The following is a 24,343-nucleotide window of genomic DNA, read 5'->3' on the forward strand; positions in this document are numbered from 1 at the left end:
CTTTCTGAGCATCCTCTGAATTTCGTTATTAAACCATGGTCGGTGTTTTCCATCCATCGGCTGTGTAATGGAATGATGACAATGAAAATTACATGAGCATTACATGAGCATTCACCTTAACCACTTTGTCTGTCCATGTATGGCTCAAGGCCTGACCCAAAGTATCATATGTCATTCATGTGTGAAAACCTGTAATTCCCATAGGGGGGAGGACACTTTGTAATTGAAAGTCACGCCTGGTATTGGCGGATAAATATGGTGTTGTAGTGCCTGCGGTGTTAAGAATTATGATGGAGTGTTCCTTCTGACATGCCTGAATTTTCCACAGGTGTTCATTCATTCATCATGATCTTGGTTTTATCATAGTTCAAAATTTACAGACAACAAATAGCTGTATAAATTTTGTGATGAAGCTGTAACGTTAATTTGCTCTGTTTAAAAACTACTGTTATGCATTGCTGTACTTTATTATTGCTTTCTCATGTCACTGTTTCTTTCTCAGTAGCAAACGTAGGCACTCGAGCGCATCCCGTTCTTGCTCTCGGTCATCCTCCTCAAGGTCCAGTCGTGGAGGCTCATCTTCAAGGTTAGCAGTTGTTTTTGATTTCTGTTATATGTATAATAAAATTTATTAACATTCTTACTGCTTCCTTAGTAATGTCATCTATGTATGAGGTGTCAGAGACAATGTCCATGTGAGTGTGAGTTGTGCATGGATAAATGTGTGTGTGTGTGTGTGTGTGTGTGTGTGTGTGTGTGTTTTCTGTTTCCTGTTTCCAAAGAAAGCCTTATCTTATATGTTTAGTAGTCTTTTCATTGTGCTTAGCTGTGACTCCAATGCCTGCTCTGTGTGGCAAGAAGCAACCTCCAGAACTAATTGACACAAGAACTTAAGAAATTCTTATACAAAGAACAGCAGCAGAAGTCAAATTGACAGTGTCTGTGGTGATACCGCTCTTTTTCCATGTTAACACATTGTTACCTGTGAAAAGAAACTTTATCAAACGAACATTGAAATTGCACTTATTTTGTGATTGACTTTGTTTTGAGATAAGAATGCAATAGGAAGTAAAATTGTGTTTTGTAGATTTTACACACAAAGGTTTCTTACTGATATCTGACTTTGTTTTGAGATAAGAATGCAATAGGAAGTAAAATTGTGTTTTGTAGATTTTACACACAAAGGTTTCTTACTGATATCACATACGTCAATTGTCATTTTCTGGCCTTTCGATACTGTACACTGTTTTCCATTTCTTACTCACTGGCCTGTTTTCATTATTTGAACCACTGCTAATTACAGAAGATTGTTTTTGACACTCTCTTTCTCTTTGCTGAGATAGTGTATAAACTGCTTATGGTGGAGAACTTTCCTTGTAACTGCCCTGTAAAGGATGCATGCATTTATTCCAGAAAAGTTCATTTATTGTAAAACAGTATTAGACCGCACCTCCAAATCGAAACAAAGTTGATCCATTATGACATGAGACACAATTTAGAGCGAATGGATGAAGATACAACTACAGTAGTTTGGTTTGAGTTGTAAGCTTAACAGTTAAGCTTTACCAGCTAGCCATTGCTATGCGTCAGGCGCTCCATCCGTACTTATACGGGTACCCTTCCTTTTTCATGTGCTTCGTCTGGCTTGAATCGATTGCTTATTTTGCTTTGATCTGATAAGTGCCGTTCTCTTTGTTGTAGATGTTTGCGTCACTCTAAGCTGAAAATGCATTATTGTGTGTGTCATGCATTGTTTGTCGCATTCTGATAATGAGTGTTTACGACCTGTCGCCGCTCGCGGCATGGCTTGCTTATGTGCGCACTACCGCCGCTTACAATAAAAAAAAGAGAGGAATTGTCTCATTAGCAAAACAATGGCAAGAGACTGCTATTTGTTGTTACTTGCACTGCTGCTTTCTTTGATAATGATCAATGACAACCAAATAATAGACTGCGTATTATAGATGATGTTCTGAATGAGAGTTTAGCGAAAATTTTTCTCCGTTTGAAAATTTTTGCAGATGCCTCTTATATTACATTCTGCACAGAAATTAGTCATCTTAGATTTAAAAATCTAGTCAGTTGCTGTGCTTCATTTCTGACTGTATCACTATTCAGCATAAAAATAATACGAATATAAACATGACATGACATGACATGATATGTATATTCTTCCGTGTTTGCTGTTGTCTCGCTCTAGTTTCGTAGTTTATTAGGCAGACAGGATTTAAATGAGACAGCAACAAACACGAAAGAATACATGGAATAATATTGACATTCGTATTATTCTTATGCTGAAGAGAGTACTGCATGTGATTCACGATTCATAAAAGTTCTTATTAGCAACCGTCTCTTGTCACAGGTAGGAAAAAAAAAAATTCAGAACATAGAGTTGGCCATATTGACATACATCCCAAACAGTCTTGCCTGTCGGATTTTCATAGTAGCTATTTAGTGATGACTTGAAATGCATGGTGTGTTGTTGTTGTTGTTGTCTTCGGTCCGTAATCGGGTTTGGTGCAGTGCTCCACGCTTTTCTATCCTGTTGAATGCAGAGTAGCAACACTTATAAAATAAGAATGAAAATAAATTAGAAATTAAATGCTGAATCACTCGATTCTTTGTTGCTTATTTTTTCATACGGAGCATCGTCCTCCGTACCATCTAGTGCAATGGATATTGAACATTTTTTAATTGCTTGTTGCACAGTCTGCTTTGGAACATACTTCCATGCATCATAAATCCACTGGCACACTTGCGACAAATTCGTGCGTTTTTCATGTCCTTTTGGTGTCGGCTGTCTGTCGCTTTTCGAAAGCCAATCTGTGTACATGCGTATAAGCTTGTCCTTAAATGGTTTATTCAAACAGATGTCAAGTGGTTGCAGAATTGATGTCATTCCACCTGGAATTACTGCCAAATCCGTTTTGCTTTCCTGTAATTTTCGTTGCACTGCAGGTGTTGTATGGCCTGCGTACTTATCTCCTACCAACAGACTGCATAAACCAAGCATTGCGCCAGGACAAAGGTTCCACACACACCTAATCCATTCCAGCACCATGTCCTCCGAAAACCACCCAGTTTTGTTTGCTCGTACAATTACAGTTTTTAGAAATACATCCGACTTCAGTAAAGACTTTCTCCTGAAAACTGTGAATGGGGCTAATTTATGTCACTCTGCTGTGCAAGCAATCATGATGGAGATCCGCTGTTTTTCACCCCCTTGATGTAAGGACACTTATGTCTTCCTTTCCTTTGGCGTCAACCATGTAATTTGACGGCATGTCAAAATATACGAGAGTTTGGTCAGCATTTCCTATCTGACCAAGAAGGTATTGCTTTTCTGTGCGCCACCTAATTATGAAGCGTTGAAATTCCACAAGTTTTTCTTCATAATTTTTTGGCAGCTTCTGTGCAACTGAAGTTCGCCTCCGAAGTGAAAAATCCTAGCGCTTCATAAACAGATCAATCCAGCTGCGACTACCCTTAAAATTTTAGATTTTTTGCTCTCTTGCAATTTCATGTACCTTAATTTTTAAAATTTCGACATTCACAGGCAGGAATTTTTGATGCTGTTCCTTAACAAATTCATTTAAAATCACTTCTAGTGCATGATAGCGGCCACACTTTGGCCCACTAAATGCTTTCCTGCTACTTGAACATTCAAATAATTTGTCTCTCTGCAGTCGCCATCGCCTGGCATTGCTCTCATCAATCCCATATCGCAGACCTGCAAAATGATTAGAACTTGGTTCTGAAAAAGAAATAACTCCCCTCTTGGATTTGGCACTATAATGAAAGCACTTCATTATGATTCACTAACACCAACAAGCACTTCACAAAATACCACGAAACAATAGGAGCCGCTACGTGAAATATTAATGAGCCCCAGCGTATCTACTCGTGCAACAATCCTAAAGCCTTGTGCATTGTTGGTATTTTTGTGTAAAGAAATTTATTTTTGTTGCTATTAATATTTGAAAGGATGCTACATTCGAAGATGAACAATACAGAATTTCTATTTACTTCGTTGGATAATGTATGAAAATGCAGTGGTCGAAACTCGGGGCAGATAAAAAAGCTCATCTTCTATCTTTTTTTTATTTACTGACGCACAGGTTTTGGTGCCAGTATTTATCTTTGTGCCTGCAAAGCATGCCTGTTTAGCCCTGCATATATTCGACAGCAGAAGTCAGTTGTGGCGGCACCTACCAACATTTTTCAGAACTTCCGCTTACTTTGCACTCGATTCTAAGTCGCAGGCGGCTTTTGGATTACAAAAACCAGAAAAAAAGTGCGGCTTAGATTCAAGTAAATACGGTAGATTCAACAATAGAGACAAAAGACTACATCCCCATCTTAAAACTTCTTTTATTTGAACACTTTGTTCTTGGTCTTCCAACCTTATTGTCCATATTTTACATATTGTATATTACTCATCTACCATGGGGCCTCTGCCTTTGCAGCGTTACTTTGTTTCTGTGCTACAAGCTTTTCCTTCCACTATTGCTTCCCTCTCTGCCTCTCCATCGGATGGTATTCTTGGAGTATGTTCTGTTTGGACCAGGTTTATGATTGGGACTTGAGTTTCCAATTCTGTCACTCTCTACAATATTTCATTAAATAAACCCATGTTCCCCATTCCAGATTTGCAGATCGTGCAGGAAAGGTCAGCCGATGTGGTGTTTGCTCCCTCTTTGTACCTTTCTCTTTAATAAGATAATACAGTGACACCTCACTTTTACAATTTTCAAGGAACTTCAAAAAATGGTGTAAAATGCAGGAAAATGTGAACTGTGGTTAATAATGTTCTAAGCTGCAAAAGTTATGTGTAGGATACCCCCTTGCATTTTCGCACTTTATGTATGATACATATATATGTACATAATACGCATCAGAATACAAATCAGGGACTTCTTTATTATCTAATAAAGGTTTATTATCTAACAGAAACAGCTGATGTAAGTGGAACTGATAACTGTCTGGGAAGTAGAAGCATTTAACTCAGTTTCATATGTCATAATAGATGTTTTTGGAAAGCCTGCAGCTGTTATTCGTTAATTACATAATGAAACATTGCACTACGTACGTATTTTTTCATGCTTAGCATGACATGTTTCGATAATTTTTTCTCGTTATCAAGTGCAAATATGTGCGTAAGTACTTTGTGTGGTGTTTGTGTATGTGTTGTTCTGCATCTCTTGCACTGTAGTTGTCAGGTAACTTACTGTGCCTCCTCAGTTATGTAGAAAACCACACACAAGCAAACCATCACTGACATTGATTGTGCAACATCACAAAAAATACACATGTAAATACTGTATGTGACAAAGAGAATAAATTCTTGAAACACACTCAGCATGAAAAAATACGTAATTGGCATTGTTGTTAAACATTTGAGCAATGAAAAGTGAGTGATGGTGTCAACTAGCGGTACAAGTAGCCAAATGCTGAAACGCGCTAAATATGGTTCGACAAAGCTGTCACAATGATCACAACAATCACGAAACTGCCAATTCGCAGTAGAGACAGTTTGGCAAAGGTTGCGATTGGTCACAATATCTTATTCAAATGTAGCTAGCTACTCCGATCAGCCACCATGCCCAGTAGAGCTTGGCAGCAGCAGAAGATACAGTACGAATTGTTCCAACTTTACCAGCTCAGATATTCTGAGTGGAGCACTGTTGTGAAAATAAACTGAACCACGTAATGTTTGAAACACTACTTAACAGCCAACATCACACCAGCGTCATTTTCTGTCGGTTTTTTCTTCATGAACATTTATTCATAGTATGTAAATTGGGGGGAAATTATAAATATGTTTACGCAAAATCAGGTGCAGATTAACATTGTGGACATGGTAAAGGTGCACAGTGATAGCCTCCTGACTAGGCAGGGATCGCACTGTTGGTGCCAAGCTGAAAACTCCACATGTATGTCAAGGAGTATGTGCCCATCGTGACTGGAGCATGGGGACTGTAAGCAACAGATTACTTGCCAGGTAGCCATTGCGAAGGCTGGGTGGCACCCGTTGGGGGAGTCCTTGTTTGGAATGGGTGGCACCATGGCGGATAAGGCCACACATGAAGTGGATGAAGTTACCTCCTCCTGGTGGCCATACGGCACCCAGCAGTCTCTGTGAAAGGACAGTTCTCATTTTTTTGCCGAGAGATATGACCCTAATATGTTCCCTTCCCTGGCTACGCTGTGGGAGGAACGTAGGGCTAAGTGGCAAGCAGAAAAATACTCGCGCCCTGTAATTTGTGGAGAACTTAGAAGACAGATTTGAGGAAGTTGCAGCTATCTCCAAAATGAAGACGGGGTCCATTTTGATCAAAACAGCATCCCCTGCCCAGTCACAGGCACTACTTGCTTGTAACAAGCCAGGTGACCCACCAGTGACTACCACTCCCCATAACAGTATTCATATGGTTCAGGGCATTATTTTGCACAGAGACCTGCTGTAACAATCTGATGATGATGTACGTGCCAGCTTTGAGTGATGGGTGTACACTTTGCCTCTTGGGTGCATAGGCGGCCAAAGGACAAAACAGTCTCTACCAGTGCCTTCATATTGGCCTTTGAGGGTGATTCATTGCCTGAATAGGTAAAGATGATGTGATGCGAAACCATATGTCCTCCTCCCCTCCCCTATGCTGTGCTTTAAGTGTCTGAAATTTGGGCCTATGTCTTAGCATTGCAGCACTAGCCCCATCTGTAGGGATTGTGGACAAGAACAGCATGCAAATGCTCCTATTGTCTCCCCCCCCCCCCCCCCCCCCCCCCCAATCTTTGTCAGCTATGGAAAGCACCATTCTACATGCTCACCAGATTGCATGATTTTCCAGAGGGAGAAGAAGATTCGGGAACACAGGACTCTGAACAAACTTACTTACCAAGAGGGCAGAAAGAAGTAGGAACGGCAGCACCCAGCATTTACAGCAATGTCACAAGCTACAGTCATAACGACGTCACCTCCTTTGGTGACAGTACTACTGCCTGTTACATCTCCTACAGTGGGCTCTCGGGGCCACTTAACCATGCCTGCCCTCCAGTGTGAACATCTCATAGCTGTCTTCTTTAACCTGAAAATGTGACAACAAATGTCGACACCTCATCCTTGCTATCTTACACAAATGGGTCTCCAAGGTCCACTTTTATCCATAATTCCAATTGCACCGTGTGTTCCAGGTTTGCATTGGTGCTTCTCATTGTACCCACTCCCTCCCTCCCCACCATATTCAAGAGAATGGGTGGGGTCTCTCCCATTCTAGTAGCCGTCAATAATCTAGCAGCAGCTATGGGGTCCTCAATATCACCCTCCCTGCATGCTGATGACTTTTGTCTTTACCATTGCACCTGTAGTGTTGGTGTCACTGAATGTCAACTGCAAAGTGCCACATGAAAATCACAGGCATGGTGCCTCTTCCATGACTTTTGGTTTTAACTGCCAAGACTCTCATCGTGCACTTCTGTCAATGATGTACCATTCATCCACAACCAGAACTGTACCTTGACAAACAACTGCTCAATGTGGTGGAGACTTATCGCTTTTTAGGACTGGTCTTTGATTCTTGGTCCATGTGGATTCCCCATTTTTGCCAGCTTAATTGAAAGTGCTGGCTGCACCTTAATTCACTTCACTGTCTGAGCAATACCAGCTGGGATGCAGATCGCACTACCCTTCCCCATTTTTACAAAGCCCTTATAAAGTCCCGTCTTGATTATGGGAGTCTGGCATATGGTTCGGCATCGCCCTGAGCATTGTGGATAATGGATCTGATATGCCACTGTTGGTTTCAACTAGCAACATGAGCCTTTCAAACTAGCCCTGTCAACAGCTTACTTCTGGAAGGTGGGGTCCCTCCATTGCAGATCAGGTGCTAGCAACAGCTTGTCATTTATGCTACCCACATTCACAGCTCCCCTAAGCATCCAAACTACCATCTCCTCTTTCTAAACACAGAAATCCATCTCATGCAAAGGCAGCCCAAATCAGGGATTATGATCGCAGTCCGTGTCCGGTCCCTCTTCTCTGAACTCCAGTTGTTTCTCTTCCATCTCTCCTCTGGGCCCACATACATGCACCTCAGTGGTGCATCCCTTTGCCACATTCTCATCTTGACCTATCACAAGGTACAAAAGACTTGGTCTCTCCTGAGGCCCTCCACCATCAATTTTTATATATCCTTGACTCATCCCAAGGTTTGGAAATGGTCTATACTGATGGCTCGATGGTTGCTGGTCATATGAGCTTTGCTTATACTTATGTGGGATATACTGAACTGCATTCCTTGCCAGATGGCTGTAGTGTTTTCACTGCAGAGTTGGTAGCCATCTCTCGGGCTCTTGAGCATATCCTCTCTAGCACCAGTGGGTTCTTTCTCATCTGGAGCAACTCCTTGAGTAGTTTGCAAGCTCTTAACCAATGTTATCCTTGCTATCCCTTGGTCATTGCTATCCAGGATTCCCTGTATGCCCTCGAACAAAGTGGATGCTTCGTGACAGCCATCTGGACCCTGGGCCACATTGGGATCGTGTGGAATGAACTCGCTGGTAACTTGGCCAAAATCTCTACCAGTAAACCGACTTCAGATTGGTGGTACACTATCGAGTTTTAGAGTCTGGAATATGGAATGGACCACTCTTGACTTCACCATGCTAGCTGAGGGTGATTAAGGAGACTACCACTGTCCTTTGCCGGCTCTGCGTTGGCCATATGTGCCTTACTCATGGTCATCTCCTCCATTGTGAGGACCCACACCATTGCCGTTGTGGTTCCAATTTGACATTGCTTCACATTTTGGTGGACTGTACTAACCTAGGCACCCTGTGGCTGACTCCTAATCTCCCTGACTTGCTACTCATGGTGTTAGATGATGCTGCAGTGTTAGGAGAGGGTGCTTCAGTGGCTTGACTTCGTTTTAAGACATATTCATGAAGGGGGCTTTTTACCACTCACTTAAAGGGAGGACCACTTAACCTTATTGGCCTATTGAGTGGTTGGCAGAACACACTGTTGCAGACCAGGCTGCAGTTGTCTGGGCTGGGTGGTCCAGACCAATCCTCATCCTACCTGCTCTTTTAATCTTCTTCCCTCCCTCTCGTGTGGTCTGTTAGACTTGATCTCTTGTCTCTGTTTGCTTGTCTTGCCCTGTCTGTGTTGCTTGTCTTTCCTAGCCAGTTTCTGAGTAGAGAATCTCCGGTAAGTGGCGGGAGCCGGGGGATGTGTGTCCCATCATTGCACTCTGCTTTGAGGGACCTTCTAGCTGCTACCTAGATTGGGCACCTTGCCTGCCTTTCTTCCTCTTGTCTCACTTTCTTCTTTCTTCCTTTTGTCCTGTATCTCACCTTTGTTGATCTTTCGTAGACCTTGAGGTTTTCTTCCTCTAGATTTATGTGCTAAGCTACCTCTGATCTACGTTCGTGTAGACCTGTCTGTTCGAGGATAAAGGGACTGATGACAATAGTTTGGTCGCTGTATTCATCCAACCCACCAACCTTGACTTAGCCTATATGATCATTACATTGCATATCCATACAAAGTGTAACATTCAGATACTTGTATGAATGTGCAGATTCCAACTGCAACTCATTAGATGTTATTGTCACAGGATACTACATTTCTTTCATTTTGTGGAGTACACAATTTTATTCTTTTGAACATTTAAAGCAAGTTGCCAGTCTTTGCACCACTTTGAAATCTGATCAAGGTCTGACTAAATATTTATGCACCTTCTATGCATTCAGGATCTGATCTAAAATCTCCTCTTTCCCCCAGCAGTCCACAAAAAATAGTGAAAGTAAATGAAAACTTCCACTTCCTCTCTGTTTTTCTCTGTTGTAGTGAATGTCATCTTTTTATGGGTGCTATATTAATGTTGAAGGAGGGGTTTGTCTTGCTCATGTAACACTCAATGGTGTAACTTCTCCACGCGCATCGCAAATTAATTTCACTGTATTCAGCATTGCCTGCGGTATAATAGTCTAGTTTCTGTTGGTCTTTCGATTTCACTACCTGCATTATCTGCAATATAATCGGTACTACTAGTTCCTGTTTCTTTTAATTTCACTACCTTTAGGTGGGTGGGTTGTTTGTTTTGTTGGTTGGTTGCAGGCATGCAAAATATTCTGTTCTTTCCTTCTCTGACAACTCAGGAGCCATTTTCAATAAATGTATTGTGATTAAAAAATCTAGAAATTAAGGTGTATCAAGACACAGTAATCAGCTCAGAAGCTTCAGCATAGTTTGTAGTATCAAGTCAAAATCACCTGCAACACAACTGAGCATTCGCAACTCATTCAGGTGAAATGGCTTTTTAAAGAAACATTATTAACTGGTCGAAGTTACTGCTACCGCATATCTGGATATACAGTGATAAAATTGAAGCCATGAATATAGCTATATATCTGTAGCTGTGATTCTTGTGTTGACATAAAGATGCATTCATATAAAATTTCTGTATTGTAGACCTGTCACCAATTTCTGGATACTCACCACCAAAACTTAGGCCCTTGTCACAGGATAGCTTGTTCTTTTATATTCACTTCTTAAAAAATATTGCTTGTAAGGACTCCTGTTTTTTCAAAATACCATTAGTTGCACCTTAGTAACTTCTCAGCCATTCACACTGTCTTTCTACAATAAATATGTTTTTCTTGATGTCAAGGCTGTTGTTTGTAGGTTTGTGTGACTGTGTGGTGAGGTGCCTGATATCAACACGACACCGCCTATTCAGGTAGCTTACCAAAGCTTGTTGAGAGTAGAATCCTAATGTGCTGCCAAAAAAACTACCACCACGGGCTTTGTTTGATGTGCGTATCTGCTATGTCAACTTTTAGCCATGTCTTCCGATAATGCGTGTATCGAGAATTCTGCTCAGAATTCTGTAGCAAATTTGACACTGCTGAATCTTGTGTTACATAGTCCTGTGTTTCTGGAAATGATAAGTTAATGTGAAAAACGCCAATTTGCAGATCCCCTTACATGTTGCTGGCTGAGGCAGTTAAAGTAAAAGGGCATGTACATCAAATAGGACCATTCTTAGTGAAACACTGGAGTGTTCAAACCAACCTTCAAATTGTGGATGGGTTTACGTAATTGGACAGCATGTGATTACTGTGAAACAAAAGTTAAGAGTTTTATCATTGAATAAGGGAATTTTCAATATTGTCTCCATTAAAGTTAGTTAGAAAAATAATATTAGTTATTTAGTCTAAACAGTGTGCAAAATGATAGGAGGTAACTTAACCATCAAGTTTGCAGATAAAATTATTCCTCTTTTACATGATTTAGTTACAGCCACAGTTCTAGTGAACTATACATTGGAATCTACTTATACACACATCAAAAAAAGTTTTGCATCACTCCTGAAGATAGACATTGACTGTGGATGTTGTATCACAGACACAGTCCCTTTGACTGTTCAGAGATGTTACTAAACCCACCCAAAGATGTAAACAACCATGCATGAGCAGCGCCTATTAGACGTAGTGGGTTTGACAGCTGAACAGTTCCAGTCATTCCACCAGGAAGGAGGTACACAGCTCGTGTTGTCTCTAGTTCAACCATGCCTAGACGGTCAAAACCGCATTTCAATCGTGTCCGCATTGTTACTTTGTGCCAGGACGGGCTCTCAACTAGGGAAGTGTCCAGGTGTCTCTGAGTGAACCAAAGCGATGTTCGTATGTGGAGGAGATACAGAGAGACAGGAGCAATCAATGACATGCCTCGCTCAGGCCACCCAAGGGCTACTACTGCAGTGGACGGCTGCTACATACGGATTATGGCTTGGAGGGACCCTGACAGCAATGCCACCATGTTGAATAATGCTTTTCGTGCAGCCACAGGACTTTGTGTTAAGACTCAAACTGTGCGCAGTAGGCTGCATGGTGCGCATTGTCACTCCTGACGTCCATGGCAAGGTCCATCTTTGCGACCACGACATGCCGAATGGACCGCTCAGGATTGGCATCACATTCTCTTCACCAATGAGTGTCACATATGCCTTCAACCAGACGTTGGAGACGTGTTTGGAGGCAAACCAGTCAGGCTGAACGCCTTAGGCACACTTTGCAGTGAGGTAGAGGTTACCTGGTGTTTTGGGGTGGCATTATGCGGGGCCGACATACGCCACTGGTGGTTATGGAAGCCGCCGTAATGCTTTACTATACGTGAATGCCATCCTCCAACCGATAGTACAACCACATCAACAGCGTATTGGCGAGGCATTCATCTTCATGGATGAGAATTCGTGCCCCCATCATGCACATCTTGTGAATGACTTCCTTCAGGATAACAACATCACTCGACTAGAGTGGCCAGCATGTTCTCCAGACATGAACACTAGAGCATCCGTGGAATAGATTGAAAAGGGCTGTTTATGGACGACGTGACCTACCAATCACTCTGAGGGATCTACGCCAAATCGCCATTGAGGAGTGAGACAATCTGGACCAACAGTGCCTTGATGAACTTATGGATAGTATGCCACGATGAATACAATCATGCATCCATCAATGTAAGAGGACGTGCTACTATGTATTAGAGGTACCGGTGTGTACAGCAATCTGGACCACCACCTCTGAAGGTCTTGCTGTATGGTGGCACAACATGCAATGTGTGGTTTTCATGAGCAGTAAAAAGGACGGAAATGCTGTTTATGTTGATCTCTATTCCAATTTTCTGTACAGGTTCCCGAACTCTCAGAACCGAGGTGATGCAAAACTTTTTTTTGTGTGTGCATCAAATGGTAAAAAATCTTAAATATTCAATATAAGTATAATATTTTGTGACTCTTCTTTAGTTTGTAGAAGTCTTTGTTTGCCATTACAAATTTCCCCTTGCAATTGTCCGTATCTATGTCCATTTATTTTTGAAGCTGGCGCCTAATCTTGCCTGTTATGGTTCCAACAATATGAATTAGGATGGATTGCTACTTACCACGCTGAGGAGGCATCTAGTGGCAGACTAGCACATTTAAAAGAAGACTAAGCTGTAGGAGAAAGTCCTGTGTCAGATTTAGAAAAGCATAGACATACATGCTTCAAATCCTACACATGACCACTTTTATAAGTCCAGTTATTCTAAACACTTCCACATGTACATCCATAATTAAGAACTAAACATTGTTAGGTATGTATTCATCTTGTTTTCATCATTAGTAAACTACATGTCCCTGTATTAGGCTTCCTTCCCATTCCATTTGTTTATGGGGTGAGGAAAGACTGACCACTGTAATTAGTATAACAGTCTTTACAATCCCTACGGAAGCGAAATGTAGGAGGTTGTAGGGTATGCCTGGAGTTCTCAGTTGATGAGCATTTTTTCAAAAGTTGATAAATACTGAGTTGTTCAAAATTTAGATTTGTATAATTACAAACCAACCTTATTGCCATGCACAACCTACTGAAACGATTTTGTCCAAAGCTGATATTTGCTGTTTGATAGAGTGTTAAAAATTACAAGCTTTTGCGAAACTCTATAGTTCCTGTCAGGCAGTCTAAAGAGAAGTCGGTAATTAAAACTGATTTATTTCTGAGAGACCCGAAGTGAGAAAAAAAGAAAGGTAGGATGTCATTGTAAATAGTGATAAAGTGAGTGTTTTCTGCAAAAATGTACACAAGCACTTGCCATCAGAACAGGTAGTAGAAATAAATTAGTAGTTTACACAACTTTAACTTCTGCTTATTGCACAGTTCTAGCCAGGAAGAAGAAACATCAAGAAAGAAGCAAAAAGCTGTTTTCATAAAGTACAATATAAGGAAAAAAGATGGCCAGACAGTACCTGTATCTTCTGCAACATTACAAGCAACATCAGGGGTGTCCAAAGACAGACACTTAAAAGGAATAAGATCTGGGGGAAAAGGATCAATTAATGACAGACCACAAGTTGCACAATCTTTGTGCAAAATATTTCTGTGCAATAATGGAGGAGGAAAATCCAAATGTAGTTAAAGTAGAGTGTAACCCTGCTTTTACATTCCCGTAATTTACATTTTCCCGCTGTTTACAACATTTTTTATTGTTCCTGTCAAATTTCGTGTGTTCACAATGTTAATTCACAACCGATTTGCTGTGGACATATTTACAATTTTTCCACAATTTATGCATCATGAAAAAATGTCTGCCAAGAAAAGAACTGACATAATTGACGTTACGTTATGCAGGACGTCCAGTAATGTTGACAATTGTTATGTGGTTAAGTTTTTTGACACCAGGGCACTCTACTCAGCTGATCTCAACCGGTAAACAGGTAAAAGTCGAAACAAGTCACGCTTTATCTTGTGCCTCTTCCAAGTGCTACTCACCATGGTGGCTGATGGGAGTAATTACACTCATTGGAATAAAAGTATTATGACCAATCACTACCATTTCCAAACTGTCTGCTGTGCACACGTAGATTTGTGATTGTTGTGGTCACCTTATTTGCATTATTCAAACAATATTTTAGTGTATTTAGCCATTTGGACACTTGTAGTGCTAGCTGAGGCACTTGCTGACTTTGGGCCAAATGTCTTTGATTAAACAGACCACCAGTTACATATTTTTTCATGCTTAGCTACACTTGTTCGGAAAATTAATATCTTGTTGTTAAGTGCGTATATTTACATACGTATTTTTTGTGATGTTTCACAAACAAGCAATGTGAATGATGTTTGCTTGTGGGTGGTTTCTTGCGTAATTGAGGAGGCACAGTACCTCATAACCTCAAGATGATGATTACAGTGTAAGAGACATAGAACAACATATATGCAAACACCACACATAACTGTTGCAATGTTTCATTATTTATGTAATGAATGACAGATGCAGTCTTTCCAAAAACAATTATTGTACTGTATTGAATTAAGTCACACTTTTCTACTTACCAGTTTCAATTACATTGGCGGTTGTTCTGATAAATTATTAGGTGGTAAACAAGTCACTTGACAAGTATTTTGATGCCTATTATGTGCATGTATCTTGCATAAAGTGTGTAAATACAAGCGGGATCTTATACGTAACTTTTAATGCTTAAAACATTGTTTCCCACATTTTACGCCATTTCTTTCTAGTCCCTTGAAAAGTGTAAAAGCAAGGTTTCACTGCGCGCTTTGATATACGAGGGTTATTCCAAAAGTAAGGTCCGGTTATAAAAAAAAAAAATCAAAACTAAAATGTTTTTTCAAAACAATTGTTTTATTTACATTCCTTACATCTTTATCTATTTTTCTACATAACTTCCATACTTATTTAAACATTTGTCACATCGTTCAACAAGCTTTTGAATGCCCATGTTATAGAAATCGGCCGCCTGTGACGATAACCAGTCCTTAACTGCTTCTTTCACTTCATCATCTGTGTCGAAGCGCTTGCTGCCGAGAAACTCCGTTAAGTAACGGAACAGGTGGAAATCACTTGGCGCCGGGTCCGGACTGTAAGGAGGATGGTCCACCTGTTCCCATCCAAATTTCTTGATCAGAGCTTGCGTTTCATTTGCAGTGTGGGGTCTGGCATTGTCATGCAACAACAAGATTCCAGACGACAAAAGACCACGTCGCTTATTCTGGATTGCACGTCGAAGTTTAGTCAGGGTAGCGCAGTAGGCGGCTTTATTAATCGTTGTTCCTCTCTCCATAAAGTCGACTAACAATACTCCACGTCTATCCCAGAACACAGTCGCCATAACCTTACGTGTTGAGATTGTCTGCTTTGCCTTGACCTTGACTGGCGATGACGTGTGACGCCATTGCATTGACTGACGTTTAGACTCTGGAGTGATGTGAGAAACCCATGTCTCATCCCCTGTGACAACATTGTCTAAAAGACTGTCACCTTCCTTATGATATCGCTCCAAAAAATCAAGAGCAAAAGCCATTCTTTTCATTCGTTGGGGCTCAGTAAGCAGCCTGGGAACCCAACGGGCACACAATTTGTGAAACTTCAAATGTTCAGACACAATTCTGTACAAAGTTGTTCTACTCACATTTGGAAAATGCATGTCTACGTCTGTAATAGTGAATCGGCGATCTTCACGAATTTTTTTGTCAACCGCATTGACCAAATCGTCTGAAATCTCTGATGGTCGGCCACACCGTGGTTCATCGTGCACATTATCCCGTCCTTCATTAAAAGCTCGCACCCACTTGCGCACTTTACTGTCGCTCATTATGTTAGGACCGTACACTTCAGTAATCTGCCGATGGATTTCCGCCGCTGAATTGTTTCTTGCAGACAAAAACCGTATCACTGCCCTTACTTCACAATCGGCGGGCTGATCAGTTGTCTTAAACATTGTAAAGTGACACTGTGAACTACACTCAGCAACAGTAACAAAGCGAATGGCGGCGTTTGACGCGCAAGGCTTGCCGGGAGTCGGCGCGCATGCGTGTTTTGTCATTGGCGCCAAATTTCAATAGTTACGGCGAATCGGACCTTACTTTTGGAATAACCCTCGTACAACAGAATCGGCCAATACCAAGTATACTCTTTTAGACAGATTTGGCTATACAATTTCTGCATTATGATTCATTTCTGAGTATAGACAAAGAAAGGGACTGCTTTCTTTATTTGGCTTTGTACAGAAGGATTGAAAGGACACAACCAAGTAGCGTCCGCTCTATTGAATTTTCTCAGAAACCTTGAGATGTCCCAATCAGAAAATGGTCCAAATGATCTTTTTTCCGTCTTGACTCCTGTACCAGTTAAAATAAAAAGATAGTAATGATGTGCACACTAATGACCTTCATGAAAGAAAGCAAAAAATTTAATATGGTGGTGCACTATTTTCCTATTTGTGATCACGTCTGTAATTGTGACAGTGTTTGGTAGGTTAGATTAAGACTGCCAGAAAAGGAAGATACATTTTCAATGGCTCAATGCTGTATAGTGTTGGAAGAACATAGCATCGCTAAGATACTAAATAAAGATCGGGAAGCAAAGGATCTCAAGTCCAGTGCACTAAGAGTCCTTTGATCTAACATGACTTTCAAAATAGGTGTTTAGTGAGTGATTATATATGAAAAGTCTAAGAATAAAATATTGTTTGAATATTGGGCATTTAATAATTCACTGTAGAGTTTGAGGTATGGAAATCCAGAACTGCCCCCTGTAAGTGAGAAAAACTGTATCCATCTTGAAAGGGGAGAAATTGGTCAGCAAGGAAGAGAAAAAGGATGCCTTAAAATTTTTGAGGCATTTTAACATACCAGAAGGAGTGGAAGAGTTTTATAAGTGCACAGTAGATTTGGAAGTGCTCAGTAGATTCCCAGTATAGCATTGTTGTAGCCAGTATTTTATGTTGTATATCAATAGCATTTGTTACAATTTTGCTTATCAAACATTTATGCGAAAATGGATAGTAAAGTGCTACATTGTTGCACATTACTGCATTTCTACACAAAATGAACAATAAAGTTGCTTTCTTTGTAGTTAATGTCAAGGATAAAAAAGGGAAAAAAACAATTTTGTGTGTGTATTAGCATACTTTTAACTTCCATCTTTGCATTTATGGACTTTTGAAAAAACTAGGAGACTTTGTCCCTCTATTCTGAAATAAACAATGAAAATTTTAGAGAAGTCAAACACAGACGAAATTCACGTAATTAGTATTTTGGTAGGAGATTGAAAAACTGCATTTCCTCAAAAACGATTTTTTGCCTTTACCGAGTTCTGAAAAAATGCTCTTCAGTTATTACTGGTTCTTAATATCTTATAAGTAGACTTTCGTGGGATAGTTGGTACACTGATTAGCCAGAACATTATGATCACCTACCTAATAGCTGGTATGTCCACCTGTGGCGTGGATAGCAGCGGCGATGTATTGTGTCATGGAAGCAGTGATGCCTTAGTAGGTTGCTGGAGGGGGCTGGCGGCACCACATCTACATACACAAGTCACCTAATTCTGGTAGATTCCGGGGAGGGGGGATACGAGCTCTGATGCCATGTTTAATCACATTCCAGATATGTTTGATCACATTTAGATCTGGCGAGTTGGGGGGCCAGCACACCAATTGAAACTCACCACTGATCCTCGAACTACTCCACCACATTCCTGGCTTTGTGACGTGGCACATTATCTTGTTGAAAAGTACCACTGCCGTCGGGAAACGTGATAGTTATGAATAGGTGTACATGATCTGCAACTGATGTAAGATACTTCTTGACTGTCACGGTGCCTTGCATGAGCTCCACTGGACCCAAGGATGCACAAGTGGGTATTCCCCAGAGCATAATGGAGTCACGCAAGCTTGTCCCTGTTCTGCAGTACAGTTGTCAAGGAATTGTTCCCATGGAAGACAATGGATTCACACCCTCTCATCAGTATGATTGGGAAGCTATCAGGATCCATCAGATGATGCAATGCTCTGCCACTGTGCCAATGTCCAGTGACGATGCTCATGTGCCCATTTAAGTCATAGTTGCCAATATCGTGATGTTAATGTTGGCATAGGCATGGTTCGTCAGCTGTGGAGGCTCATAGAAGTGTTTGGTACACTGTGTTCAAACACACTTGTACTCTGCCCAACATTAAAGTCTGATGATGTTAGTTCCGCCACATTTCGCCACCTGCCGCGTTCACCAGTCTGCCCACCCTACGATGTCCAGTGTCTGAAATGAGAGGTGACCACCCAACCCCATGACGTCTAGAAATAGTTTCACCTTAATTTCACCAAGTGTTGAAGACACACACCACAGCACTCCTTGAACATGTGCCAAGTTGTGCAGTTTCCGAAATGCTCGTGCCAAGCCTCCTGGCCATCACAACCTGCCCTTGGTCAAACTCGGATAGGTAGCGCATCCTTGCCAGTCTGCACACGAACAACATACTCGCTGATATTTCTTGCACCATGCATGCATCTAACTAGCCTTCATTCCTTGCTAGGTGATGCTGCTATCATCTGGACAGGTTTATATCGATAGGTCAGTGGTCGTAATGTTCTGGCTCATCAGTTGTGTGTGCCTTTGAGCATCTTCTGTTTCATGTTTTCAGCATCTTCGCGACACTTTCCCATGTGTCAAATAAACCTTTTTCTGTGTTCAATATCACTGTTACTCATATTTGGTAATGATTCTACAGACTTGAGTAATATTATGATTGTATTAACATTTCTGCATATGACCAGTTGTCATGACTGTGTATTTGCTGTATATTCACTGTTGATAAACACTAGAGGACGGAAGTTTGGCATCACAGACTTACTTATAAGGTTCTATGACTGAATATCCCAATAAGAGCGAACAGTTTCACTACTTCCCACAGACATCCCATATCATACTCTGATTAATATTCAAATAGTATAGCATTTATACACTTATGGGAAAAATATCGTAATGCCAAACAATAATTATTGTAGAGTAATGAAATTTTGAAATACATTTGTCTAGGTAACATATGTTAAGTGGTTAACATTGCAAGATCACAGGATAATGTAAATGCAAAAGAAGCCATTGTAAATATGAAATGCTGGTACATTAATAACTGAGGTAACAGTCAGAAGGTTGAGTGCAAGCATGCGTGGCCCTTCCCGCCGGAGGTTAGAGTCCTCCCTTGGGCATGGATGTATGTGTTGTTGTTAGTAGATGTTAATTTAAGCAGTTTGGTCCCTTAGGAAATCACACACACTTAAACACACACAAGCATGTGTTGTGTTGTACAAGTTCTGGCTGTCAGTTTGTGGGATGGAGTTCCATGTCTGTTGCACTTGGTTGGTCAATACTGGGACGGTTAATGCTTTTTGTAAATTATGCTGGAGTTATTCATCTGATGATGTCTCATATGTGCTTGATTGGACAGATCTGGTGATCGAGTAGGCTAAGTCAACATGTTGATAGGCTGTAGAACTTGTTGGGTTACACCAGCGGTATGTGAATGCATTGTCCTGATGGAAAACAACCCCTGGAATGCTGTTCTTGAATGACAGCACAACAGGTTGAATCACCAGATTGATGTACAAATTTACAGTCAGGATATGTGGGATAATCATGAGTGCTCTTGCAGGATATGTGGGATAATCATGAGTGCTCCTGCTATCGTACGAAATCACACCTCAGACTATAACTACAGATGCAGGCCCAATGTGTCTAGTATGCAGACCAGTTGGTTCCAGGTCCTCAACAGCCCTCCACCTAACCAACACACAGCCATCACTGGCACTGAGGCAGAACCAGCTCTCTCAGAAAACACGATAGACCTCCACTCTGCCCTCCAGTGAGTTCTCACTTGACACCATTGAAGTAAAAAATGGCAGTGGTTTGGGGTCAGTGGAAAGCATGCTACAGGGTTTCTGACTATGAGCTGTCCTTGAAGTAACTGATTTGTAACAGTTCGTTGCGTCATGGTGGTGTCAACTGCTGGTCAAATTGCTGCCGCAGATGCAGTACAATGCGCCAGAGCCATATGCTGAACACAGTGGTCTTCCCCCTTGATAGTGCCAGGCTGACCAGACCCTGGTCTTCATGTGACTGTACATTCTCAAGAACCATGTCTGCCAGTAGTCATGTACAGTGGCTACAATTCTACCAAGCCTTTCTGCAGTATCACAGAAGGAACATCCAGCTTCTCGTAGCCCTGTTATGCAATCTCATTCAAAATTGGTGAGGTGTTGATTGTAGCATCTTCGTTGCCTTAACCCTTTAACTGCTCTGGACGTGTTAACGCGCGCGCCTTTGTACCTGTCCCTGCGTGCTCTGAACATGTTTACACGCACCACCAGTCCTTCTACCAGGTACTCTGAACGTGTCTACACGTAGACATGTTTAGAGTACCAGGTGGAAGGACTGGTGGCGCGCCTGAACACGTTCAAAGCACGCAGGGACAGGTACAGAGGCGCGCGCGTTAACGTGTCCAGAGCAGTTAAAGGGTTAAAGCCATTCTGGACTAACATCAACTCACCACAACCAGTTTCAAAGGTAACAAGTGTTATGACCACTACAGTGCGTATGAAAGCAAACCTGATTTGCTTCATAGCTGTGGCGCTACCAGCACCACTCTTATGCGACGGGCGAGAAATTTTAAGAGGCATCATCTTTTGGATGCAGAAATATGCCTACCAACTTTAGTTTGTCACACAACTCATTCTTGTTGTTGTGATTTTTTTTTTTTTTTCCTGCCAGTGTATTTTGCTAGGTTGGCTTGACTACCCTACTGTCTCAATGCAGGGGTGGAGGAAGAAAGCATTTCATCTCGTCTCATTCTCCTGTGTGTGTGTGTGTGTGTGTGTGTGTGGGGGGGGGGGCAAGCATGGTCATATGAGTAATTTTTAATGTGCATCAAAAGCGCATGGAATGAGACAATTGACGGACTATTTGATAAAATTAATCTTCACAAAGAATTATGTTGTGCCACCTTTTCACTAGTTAACAAGAACAATTATTCCAGAAAGGGTGAATCTGCATCGAGATAAAGTAATATATACCAAGGTCTTTTAATATCACACAGTTTCTGCCAGTGATGAAGTGATTTCTGCACTATTATGAAATAGATATACTCTTTCTTGGCTGCTGCAACAAAAAACAAAATTATTGATTCCTTCTTTAATGCAGAGGTATTCCTCCATCTTTGACTTTTGAAGGCTTTGTTTTCATCATCCATGGTATACACGGCCCTTGTTCAAGATACAGAGTCAGTCAAAGATGATTTGTTATTCACATCCACATGATGGTTATAAATAAGAGGTCTGAATGAGGAAGCCCTCTTATTTAGAAGTTGTTACTGGAAGTGTTGTGTGATGTTGCATGGCCAGTCCCAAATGTGTCACCATCACTAGGCACACAGTAAGCAGTAGTGTCATGTATGGTACTGTAACCTGTGTATATGTGACAGATTCGTTACATTTAGCTTTTGTATGTATTATCCCTTTTTACACACAAATTCCATTTAAGAAACATGGAATGAGCTGCTGTGTGCTGAGTAATAAACAATTCTTTTAAGTAATGCTGTATTGTGTGTTTTCTGTTAAATAGCATTACACCACAGTCTAAGGCATATTTTTGTGCTTAATATTTTACCTCCTTATACTGGAAACATAATTAGAGGCTATACAGGCACTGATAGTGGTTACAAACTGATGATGTGTCCAGCATTTGGAGCTAAAATGTTAGGTACAGAAACATGCCTGAGACCCTGCCACTGGGCACCCGTGTAACAGAAATCACTAAGGATCCAAATACCAGTTGTGAAAGCCTGGAGTGTAGTGACATAGTGTTCTATCAAAAAATGAAATTTTGTGTGTTGGTACTGCAGAAAATTGCGGTCCTTGCACACTGCAACTTCTAATGCACTCTTAATATTCAGAAGATGGAAACTTTGACTGCTCTCTTTATAGTTCTTGTTGGCCATTCAGCTGAAATTTGGCATAGTATACCTTTTTGGACTTAGTTCATGTGATCAGATTTTGGTCTTATCGGCTTCATTGTTTTCTTTTCATTCTGGAAAAATATGTCATCTAATGTTGATAATGTGTAGGAAAGATTCTTCACTACAGCCTTGAACAATGTGCAACAGTTTCACTTATAAATTGGGTATTGCTTTTATCATTTATTTAGCACAAATGGTGCAGTGGAGACAATAAATGTATTCTTTTTAAAATGCTTGTATGATTTCATACCAACAAAACTGTCAGAAATGTGGTGCATAGCTCCCATTCTCTGATAATTATTGAATTAAACTGACATGACCAAGGGAGGTTCAACATCCAAGAAAAGAACTAAAACTGAAATTCGGTGAAGGAGACTGTGAATGCCAGTAACACAATTCCATCATGGCATTGAAATCAAAGAACTGAAGATTTCAATTCGGCTTTTCAGTTACTCATCTCGAAGTCGCTCGAGATCTTGGAGTAGCGGAGCTCGTTTTCGATCAAGGTCATGGTCCCGATCCCGATCCAGGTCCAGATCGAGGTTGCGCTGGAATTCTCGCCCCTCCCATCACAGCGGCAGACCACGGCGTGACGGATATGCAGATCGTTGGCAGAGGTATTGATGATTGCATGTCTCAGTCTTCACCCTTGTTTTCATGTTTATTTTTCCATCATGAATCTGGCCATTGTGTAGTAATTACAGGTTGCCAGTTGTGTATTCTGTGCACTTTTTAATTAACATCTTGTTCTTTTATTGTTGTCATTTGCTCTGTTCTTGATTATAGGGCATCATAAGTGTAATTCACATATTTCATTTTGTAACTCACAGCTGTGACAATCTAATAACTGTGCTACTGTTAAGCACATATTGACAGATAGTGCAGCTCAGGTATAGCTTGGCCAAACAACCGATTGCCTTGTATTTATTAGAACAGTATTATTTACTCCCTTATGTTATAATAAACTGTTGTAAGGAAACTAAACTGTGGCATAGTTTCAAGGATTTTCATCTTTTTCCTGTGATTTGTGGTAGTTTCTTCTATTGTTTCTTTAATAACTAAGTATTGCTCAAGGCTCAGGTACAATGCTCTCTCCCACATAAACAGTCTGGCTTTTCAGTTTTGTAAACACTGAAGAGATTGTTAGAGTACATTTCTTCCTATATTTACTCGTATGTCTATAAAGTGCTCTTACTTTTATTATCATTGCATAACTTAGTTCAGGCTCATTCTCATCTCTTACTTTCACAGTCGTTAGTTTACACTAATAATTTAGTAATATGGTTCCTTTGTATTATGTTCGGTTTTCTATTTGACTTTTACAATTAGTAGATTAATGTTGTTAGTTATTAACAAAATGTATTGTAATCATTGTACTGTGATATTTCAGCAGGACAGGTCTCCAAGGGAGATAGTGAATGTCAGTCAAATGTGTCTTCTAACAGCAAAAAGAATATGATTGTGTCTTGGATAGAAGCCAAAGGAATTTGCCAGTTGCCAGTTCGTAGTTCATTTTATGTATTTTTAATTTCTTGTAGCAGTTCCAGTGATTTTTTTTTTGTTAATGCTGTAATTTGGCACAGTTTTAGTCAGAATTTGACTTTGAAAGAGTAGAAAATAAATGATTATTACAATTTTTAAAATTTTTCCCAAGGGCATGCAGCTTTCACTGTATGGTTAAATGATGATGGCGTCCTCTTGGGTAAAATATTCCGGAGGTAAAATAGTTCCCCATTCGGATCTCCAGGCGGGGACTACTCAAGTGGACGTCGTTATCAGGAGAAAGAAAACTGGCGTTCTACGGATAGGAGCGTGGAATGTCAGATCCCTTAATCGGGCAGGTATGTTAGAAAATTTAAAAAGGGAAATGGATAGGTTAAAGTTAAATATAGTGGGAATTAGTGAAGTTCGGCGGCAGGAGGAACAAGACTTTTGGTCAGGTGAATGCAGGGTTATAAATACAAAATCAAATAGGGGTAATGCAGGAGTTGGTTTAATAAT

The 24,343-nt window shown here is 40.7% G+C and overlaps 1 protein-coding gene across 4 annotated transcripts in view; it reads left to right on the forward strand.

Annotated features, from left to right (window-relative positions):
* Nucleotides 1-24,343, forward strand: part of LOC124605508 (formin-J) — a 123,839-nt gene that overhangs the window by 58,345 nt on the left and 41,151 nt on the right. Inside the window, exons 11-12 of one of the 4 annotated variants that reach the window (XM_047137243.1) lie at nucleotides 506-586; nucleotides 22,792-22,959. In XM_047137243.1, the coding sequence (XP_046993199.1) occupies nucleotides 506-586; nucleotides 22,792-22,959 (249 nt within the window). Of the gene's footprint in view, nucleotides 1-502; nucleotides 587-22,791; nucleotides 22,960-24,343 lie in introns of all 4 variants that reach the window. The other 3 variants (XM_047137242.1, XM_047137244.1, XM_047137245.1) reach the window with 3 other exon arrangements.

This window comes from Schistocerca americana, chromosome 3 (genome assembly GCF_021461395.2).
Source record: "Schistocerca americana isolate TAMUIC-IGC-003095 chromosome 3, iqSchAmer2.1, whole genome shotgun sequence".
Classification (NCBI taxonomy): Eukaryota; Metazoa; Arthropoda; class Insecta; order Orthoptera; family Acrididae; genus Schistocerca; species Schistocerca americana.